Source organism: Quercus robur, chromosome 3, assembly GCF_932294415.1.
Source record: "Quercus robur chromosome 3, dhQueRobu3.1, whole genome shotgun sequence".
Lineage (NCBI taxonomy): Eukaryota > Viridiplantae > Streptophyta > Magnoliopsida > Fagales > Fagaceae > Quercus > Quercus robur.
This window is the reverse complement of record NC_065536.1, coordinates 12183237-12191932: the sequence shown is the minus strand read 5'-3', so window position 1 is coordinate 12191932 and position 8696 is coordinate 12183237. Positions and strand designations below refer to the sequence as shown.

The 8696-nt window shown below is 34.2% G+C and overlaps 1 protein-coding gene across 1 annotated transcript; it reads right to left on the bottom strand.

The window, feature by feature from the left end:
- Positions 1–2715: 2715 nt before the first annotated feature.
- LOC126717087 (cation/calcium exchanger 5) lies at positions 2716–6428 on the bottom strand. Its single transcript, XM_050418303.1, has 2 exons — positions 5481–6428; positions 2716–3747 (listed from the first exon to the last, which is right to left on the bottom strand). The coding sequence occupies exons 1-2, from the start codon at positions 6327–6329 to the stop codon at positions 2983–2985; spliced, it is 1614 nt and encodes a 537-aa protein (XP_050274260.1). The 5' UTR covers positions 6330–6428; the 3' UTR covers positions 2716–2982.
- Between the last annotated feature and the right edge of the window lie 2268 nt (positions 6429–8696).

Genomic DNA, 8696 nt, shown 5'->3' with positions numbered 1-8696 from the left:
GGCTCCTCGGATACTGTCCGAGGAGCGGTGGTGTTGTCCCCGATTGCCCGTCGGCGGGTTTTTTAGGTGATGTCCGGCGTATATTCTTCAGACATTCTCTTTCATCAAGTTCTTTTTTCAGGAGCTCCCTCAGAATCCCCCCCTTGGTCACATAACATTTTCTTTTATACTAGCCTACGTTCGTCGTCCTTCGTCCACGTGTAGGGTCGATCTTTCCAGGGCAGATATCTGTCCCATCAGTCTAATCCCTGAATTGTGGGAGATGGTCCATAAAGCCTAAAAATCCGGCTCTGTCTGGGGCGATGTCATGTCAATGAAGGATATTTAAAGACTATTTCCTTGAGATATTTTCTGATCTTTCAAGTCTGCCTGTATCCCATTCTTGTCAATGGGGTTCTGGGCTTTCCGAGGACTGAGCGGTCCTCGGACGTACCTTTGAACCACATCGGGCTCACTATTTTTGGGCTTGGGCCCTGGCCTTCTTTAGTTTGGTGACTTGTGGACTCCCCATAAGCGAGCGAGCCGGGCCCATAGACTGTTGGGCCCCACATATATATATATATATATATTAATTAATTATCTGATGTATAATTTTGAATACCTCTAGCAATTGGGTTTATCACAACTTTTTGGGTACCTATCAAAGTGTTTTAAAATTTTGTCAAATTTTTTAAATTTCCTTTACTATATTATCATAAGACATAAAAGAAAGTTGCTACGAAATTTAAGAAAATTATCAGATTTATTCTAGGAGTGCATTTGGGAACAGCATATTTGAATAGTGTTTATGAAATGATATAGTTTTTGATAACTTTTACTATTTTATATGTGTGATAAAAAAATAAAACAAAATAAAATAATCTCTAGAAGTTAGATTATTTGCAAAAAATAAAAATAGAGGCAAAAAAGGCCAAATACAAATAAGTTGGGAGCCAAAACACACTCCAAATAAACATTCTTTGGTACAAGGGAAACTTTTGGACCATTGGTTGATGCTAATGGCTGCGGTTGTCCATAGTTTTAGTGCCCATTTGTTTCCACATTTTGAGCCCAAAAAGCGCTTTTTGAAAAAAGTCAGGCCTAAAATTGCGTTTGGTTAAGCCCAAAAACGGAGACTGAACGTGGAAATTTTATGGACCTCTGAGGGTCCATAAATGAAAACGCGCACTGCACATTTTGATGGGTTACCGTTGCTAATGATGAAATTACAAAAATACCCATGAACAAACACAGAACAAACACTACAAATCATAATAATAAACAATCTTTCTCTCAAACATCTCTAAACTCAAGCATAATCAGATTACCAGAATACAAACTCAAAAACATAGTTTTAAAATTAATCAAATCATAACAATAAAAGCAAAAAAAAAAAAAAAAAAAAAAAAGACAAAGGACATAAGCCAGCTGACCCATCTGGACTGGGTTGGGGACAAAGATGAGCAATAGCACGAAGATGAGAGCTCCCTGGAATGTTCTTGAATGAGGGAGAAAAGGAAAATCTTCTTATCACAGAGAGAGTTTTGGAATCAAGTAAAAAAAAAAAAAAAAAAAAAAAAAAAAAAAAAAAAAAGAGAGAGAGAGAGAGTGAGCTGGAGGAAGAAAGAGCTCCTGGAACGTTCTAATGAATGAGGGAGAAAATGAGAGTAAAAGAGGGGTAGAGATAGTGAACAATGTGTGGAGGAGAAAAAAAAAAAGAAAAAGAAATAAAATGTATAGTTGAAAGTGAAATGGAAAAAGGAAAAATAATATAAAAAATAAAAAATCCTAATTGAGATATGCTACTATAATATTTTCACAATATTTTCACAATAAATTTTAAATAACAGATTGTTATTAGTTAATATTAGTTAGTAAAAAAATAATTTCAGTTGTGGGTTCAAATTAGAACTAGTAACAACTTTCCACGTAAATTTTGTTGTGAAAATATTGCGAAAAATATTGTGAACGTAACACTTCTCATAATAAATTTTACATAGTAATTTGTTATTAGTTCTCATTTGAACCTACTAATGACATTATTATTTTTCTTATCTACCATTAACAACTTGTCATATAGACTTTATTGTGAAATTTTTGTAAAAATGTTGTGTCCATAACTTGCCTTAATAGAGATAATTAAAACAAAAAATTCACTTTTATATATATATATCTTGTCCTTTTTGGTAATTGTGAAATTTTTGTAAAAATGTTGTGTCCATAACTTGCATTAAGAGAGATAATTAAAACAAAAAATTCACTTTTATATATATATATATATATATATATATACATATATCTTGTCCTTTTTGGTAATTTATAACTCGAACATCCACTTTTATAAGTGCTAACCAAACACTAAGTTTTTTCAAAAGCACTATTTAACAGTTTTTACCAAACACTCAACTTTTTTAAAATGCACTTTTTCATTATGCACTTTTTGAAAACTCCACTTTTTCATTATGCACTTTTACAAAAGACTGAACCAAACTCACCCTTAGACTTCACAGGATAAAGAAAAACAAAGGATTTTTTTTATTTTAAAAAAAAATGGTAAATATAAACACAGTAATTAATAAGCTGATGAACATATCTTAGGGAAACTTCTAATACTGACTAGTTTGAAAAGCCAACCAAGGCATACTCAGATGAGCATGAAGGTACAGGCAAGTGACTGCAATAATGGTATATATGTGACAAAAGATTTAATACATAGATATTTTCATATTACAAGTGGACAAGGATAATTCTGATATAAATCATAAAAAGATTTGGTAGTCAATGCAAAAAGAATCATCTAATCTATGTAGTGGAAAAAAATTAATTAATTAATCCGACCTATAACCTCTACCTATCTTCAATTTGCAGTCTACTCGATCCTTCCATTCTTCCTCGTTAGCTGCAATCCTAGTTTACCAAGCAGATACCCAAGAGGTAGCAGCTGCATCCTCTCACATTAGTTGGCATTTATCAACATACTCTATCGGTCATATCTCAGACAATTCACCCAGAAAACTTGGCAATTATTAAGCTAACGGCCATAAAAAGAATATACAAACCAACAAGACAAAACCCCCAAAACCTAGGCACCCGGAATCTGTACCAAATAATCACCAGTAGAGACCCCATCAAGCTCAGTAACAGGAAGACAAATGCAGTCACAATTCCCAAATGAAAATGGAGCTCATAAGCATTTGGATAAACATCGGCAGTTTGTATCACCAAAGCTGTTCCAAGCCCAACAAGCATGTTAAACATTGGCCCAGCAAAGCAGCCAGCCATGGCCATTGCAGGCTGACCAGCTTTGGCAACTGCCACATCTGCAACTAGATCCCCCACTGAATTTCCCCATGCAAGTACTGTGAGCCCAAGAAGTGCTGGCGGCAATTCAAGAAGTGATCCAAGTGCTTCAAGGCAGTTCAGCAATTCCCCAGCAATAGTGGATATCCAAAACACACTCATGACAAATGCTATGAGCAGCACAGGTATCTGCTCAGTTTTTGGGGGCTCTTTTTCTATTATGAAGTGAAGCACTGCAAGCGAGGAGCTAGCAAATAGTAATATAAACCAGAGAGGGAAATGGGTTTGGGGAAGGAGAAAAACAATTGGATGATCAAATGGCATGAATGAATTGCAAGCATATAAAAGAGCTAGGGGGCAAAGAACAATATTGGCTGATGCATAGAACCTGCTCCATTCTGAAGGTGTGGTTTGAGGAATAGTGAGCTTTAATAGAAACATGACTGGAAGTTCCCATGCTTTTGAGATCTGCATATACAATTTAAATAAAAAATAAAGTAAATACAAATTGAAGAAATCTACTTCCAATTGATTCCTGTAAAATAAAACAATTTGAAATTGAACATACACTTTCATGGTATCTCCCAGTTCAAGGAGAATTGAAGAGAAGTAATAATAATGCCCACAGTTCTACTTTTCTAGTTCCAAATTGCTAGCATTTTCTTTTATCAATTTTTTGCTTCTTTCATTCAGGTATTTTAGGGTGGAATTTTCGGTAGATTGTCGGCGTTTCTTTGATGACCTTCATCTCATTGATCTAGTCTATATATCAAAAGCAGGTATGCAACTAAATTTAGTACCAAAGAAAAGGTAAGCTAGGTTACTGATCAGAAGACCCCAATAACATTTCAAGACCAATATGTTGAACAAGCACATAGAAACCATTTCTTCAATTTTATTCAACTAGTACACCTTACTCTATTAGCTCTCTCAAATAGGCATTTAGCATTGTTGATCATTATTGACATACACATTACACAAAAATCCAAGAGTCATTAATGTATTTAGCTTAATTGATCATTATCAACATTTAACAGAATGTCATTCTACACTTCCAACAAACAGTACTCAAAAAATACAATAGCATTCAACAGTTTCCACTGGATCAACATCAATGCAGATTAATATTGCTCCATGATCCAGTTTACGAGACAGCTACCCACGTGTAATATTCCTAGTATCAATAATTTTAAGTATTAACATCCCTTCCGTCTACCTGGTCAAGCTTGGTATATCTAGGACATCTGCATACACCTTTCTCAAAAACTCCTTACAAGCTGTATTCTTTCCTTGGAACTTGTCTAATCCTCCAAGATCAAGCAAAAAATCCTAGCCATAAAACTCTGATTCTTCTTTACCTCATCTATAGAACTAGCTTTTACAATTTATATTGCACAACAGATACCCCAACCATATGTTATGCCAATCCATAAGTAAACCGACACTGCATTTTTTCTATGACCCTTATACATAGAAAACCCAAAATTCTACAGTATGATTCAACCTTTGGATTTAGGAGAATTACAAATGCTCACCTATATGATCTGATATAATGGGGTAGACTTTGGTTTGGATAATCAACCCCAATATATATATCATTGTCATTTGAAATTTATACAAAGGTAATTATATATGTATGTATACACACGTGTAATAGTTGAGAGTGAGAAACTATAAGATTCAGATCATTTTCAATCATTTGTATTTCAAGTAAACAAGCAGTTAAACAGTTTTTTCTCTATTTTAATAGCATTGCAAGATTACATACACAGCAATAAATTGCTTATTGCACTCAAGCTACTAAAAAGAGGAGGAAAATGAAACGACTACCCTGAAGAGGTTTCCTAATGGAACCATGGAAGCATTGTGCTAAACAGCGGCATAAGTAAACATATTATAAGATTAACAACCAAAAAACAAAAACAAAAATCCAATTCAAGTTCAAGTCTTTTCTTATGGATACAAGAAATGCCTATAACATGAATAATATAAAACACAACTGGCATCAAGCTCGTCAGGATGTAGCTATATAGATTATAAAATCCGATCTAATTCTCCAAAACTACTTTCCAATTGACACATGATTACTAAATTAAGCTCATTCTCGAGGCAAATAAACTAGTACACACATAGTACACCAAAAACAAACATAAACTTTAAAAGCATTCCAACAAAAACACAAAGTCTCATCTCAAACGTACCATTCCAAGAGCTCGACAGAACCCGAACCTTGGCTTCACTTCCTCCAAATTCCTCGAAACCTCTCCGATCTCGCAGTCTTGTTCAACCAAAACCTTCTCCACCTCACCTTCCCCAACCAAACCCACCTCAGCCCCGATCTTCCTCCTCCCTCCACCCAATCCAAAATCCATCCAAAACACAATCCCAACAAAAAACACATAAAACCCAACAAACCCAACAGCCTGCCACAGAAAAATCTCGGCACTAAGATACACATAGAACAAAAACAATGCCGCCACCAAGTAAAACAACACGTCCCTCACAAAAGTCACAGGGTTCAACGAAAAGGGTGCGGCGTAGATTGCCACGAAACCAACAACAAAAGCAGAGACAAAGGTCCCCGCAGAGAGTATTGCTCCGAACCCAGTTCGGTACTGGCCACCTCGGACCGCGGCGACCGATGCGAAGACATCAGGGGCGCCATTGCCTAAGGCCAAAAGAGTAACAGCACCAATAGTGGGAGAGAGATTCAGTTGGTTAGTTAGTTTGGTAGTTACAATGGAGAAGTGGTCTTGAGCGGTTTTGATGAGGATATAGAAGAAGAGGAGGATGAGGAGGGAGAGAGAAGGGATGGAGAGAAATGGGTTTTGGGTGAAGAGGCAAGAGTAGTTTAGGAAAGTGTTGGAGTGGGATTTGGAGCAAGGTGGTGGTGGTGGTGATGTGGTTGGTTTTGTGAGAAGGGATCTGGTGGGGATTGTGGGAAAAGAAGAGGTGTGAGGTTGGGATTTGAGGAGGAAGAAGAGGAGTGTGGAGATGAGAGCGAGGGAGAGTGCAGTGGTTTTGAGAGACTGGAGAAGAGAGAAGGCCATTCCATCATTCCATGTGAGGAGTTCGCATCAAGGCCTTTTGTCAAATCTCTCTCTCTCTCTCTCTCTCTCTGTTTTTGACTGACCAATGTGTTTGTGACAATTTTAGGCCTTTTGTCCACACTTTCATAGTGCCTTTCAATCTTCTTTTTTTTTTTTTTTTTTTTTTGTTAAACGGAAATTTCATTAAACTAAGAGGCCAAAATGGCTAAATTAGTGGCAATAAGCCTCCAAAAGTTCTCCCCATTTACATCAGAATACACAAAAGATAAAATCTCATCAGATGGGGAGATATCAAAAACAACATAGTCCTCTTGCATTGCACTTCCTGTCCTAGCCAGTGCATCCGCGGTTCTATTGCTTTTCAATCAATTCTTCTTAACATTTACGCAGAATAAGTATATAATAAATAAATATATTAAAAAAGATGTATAAAAGAGGTTTACAAATAATATTATCCAGGCATTCAGCAAAAAAAAATATATATATATATATATTTATATATATATATTATCTAGGCTTTTTCATGCTGTATAGTATATGTTTAGTTTTTGGGACTTCTTGGGCCATATATCATCAATATTTCTATCTCATTCCTGTCAAAAAATATATATATCTCAAAAAATAAAATTTGATAAACTCAAAAAAGAAAAAAATGCTATAACCATAACATTTTTATAACACTTTCACAATAAATTCTAAGTGGCAGATTAATACGGATTGTTATTAGTAGAAAAAAAAAATTAGTGATAGATTTAAATTTAAATTAATAACAACTAACTATTTACAATTTATTGTAAATATATTATAGACATATCACTTTTTAAAAAAATTCTCTTATAAAAAATATATATCATTAATATTACATATTGTTGGATTCCTTTTTGTGTGGTAGATCTTGTCAGATTCAGGCTTAAAGCATTAAAAATAAATAATAACACAATAATGTAAATGCTAATGCTACCCAGATGAAAGGTGGGCCAAGTACATAAAGTCCTAGGACCCGATGAGCACTTATGCATATTGGGCTTTGTGCATCCATCTCTCTAATTACTTGGGCTTCGAACCTAATAATTTAACTTCACCAAGTTGGGCTGTAGTCATTAAAACATTCAAGTCCATGCTTTTGTAAATCGTTATACTTTATTAATGAGTTACGACATTAGTGAGACTCATAAATAGTACTAAAAAATATAATGAAATTTATGAATAATAGTAAAATAAAAAACTAAATAGTAAAAAAAAATTGATTTTTTAAGTCAATACCTAACGCAACCTACATGTGTAAGCTTGACACACTCTGAAAGCCCATAAAAGCTCCTAAATGCTAAAAAGAAATGATATGTCCACAACATTTTTACAACAAATCTTAAGTGGCAGGTTGTTACTTATTGTTGTTGTTGGGGCAAAAAAGTGATCTTGGTGTTAGGTTCAAATTTGAACCAATAATAACTAACCACCTATGATTTGTTGTGAAAATATTGTAAAAATGTTGTAAACATAGCACCTCTCAATGCTAAATGTGGTTGGTGCAAGGCAAGTTATGATTGGTTTAATTTCCCCATCATAATAAGTGGGTTCTAAGGAAAATAGGATTTTTATAATTTCTCTTATAAAATTAATGCTCATTAGATTCCTCCCTCCTATGGTCTGTATGGGATGCTTGGAGAATGGGCTTGGAATTTTGCTTTGTTTAATGAAAGTTTGGTATTATCAAAAAAAATATAATAATAATAATAATTCTTAACAGAAAACAAACGAAACTAAACAAACTAAGTTCTCAAATTCAGCAAAAGGTCTTGTTTAGACTAAGACTCAACGAATGCCCATTGCCCAAAAATGTCTAACTATCTTAAGAGTGAGTTTGGTTCAATTTTTTATACTATGCTTTTTTAAAAAGTGATGATTTGGCTTTTTTTTAAAACAAGTGTTGGATAAAAGCGATTTAAATGTCGCTTCCTTGTTTATTTTTCTCACTTTTTGAAAATATTCTTTTTATATTCACTATACATTAGTGACAAATCAGTGATCAAACAAACAATTTTCAAAATGTGTCATTCAAAATTTATTATTTTGTGTAAAATTATATGCAACATCCCTTTTAGTCCCTTTGGCGGTGTTTAAATATTTGATGCTTAAATATTTTCCATATTAATACATATGTTAAATATTTTTTTTTTGAGAAAGAATACATATGTTAAATAGAAGGGTGAAAAAACATAAAACAAAATAAACAAACAAGAAGCAAATCATGATGGGTTGGCCCAACCTGTAAAGGGGTGGAAATAGATATAAGAAAATAAACCCGTTTGTAATCTGGTTAGTATTAGGCCCATTGTCCAAGTGTATGCTTTACTACAAAAAAATCGT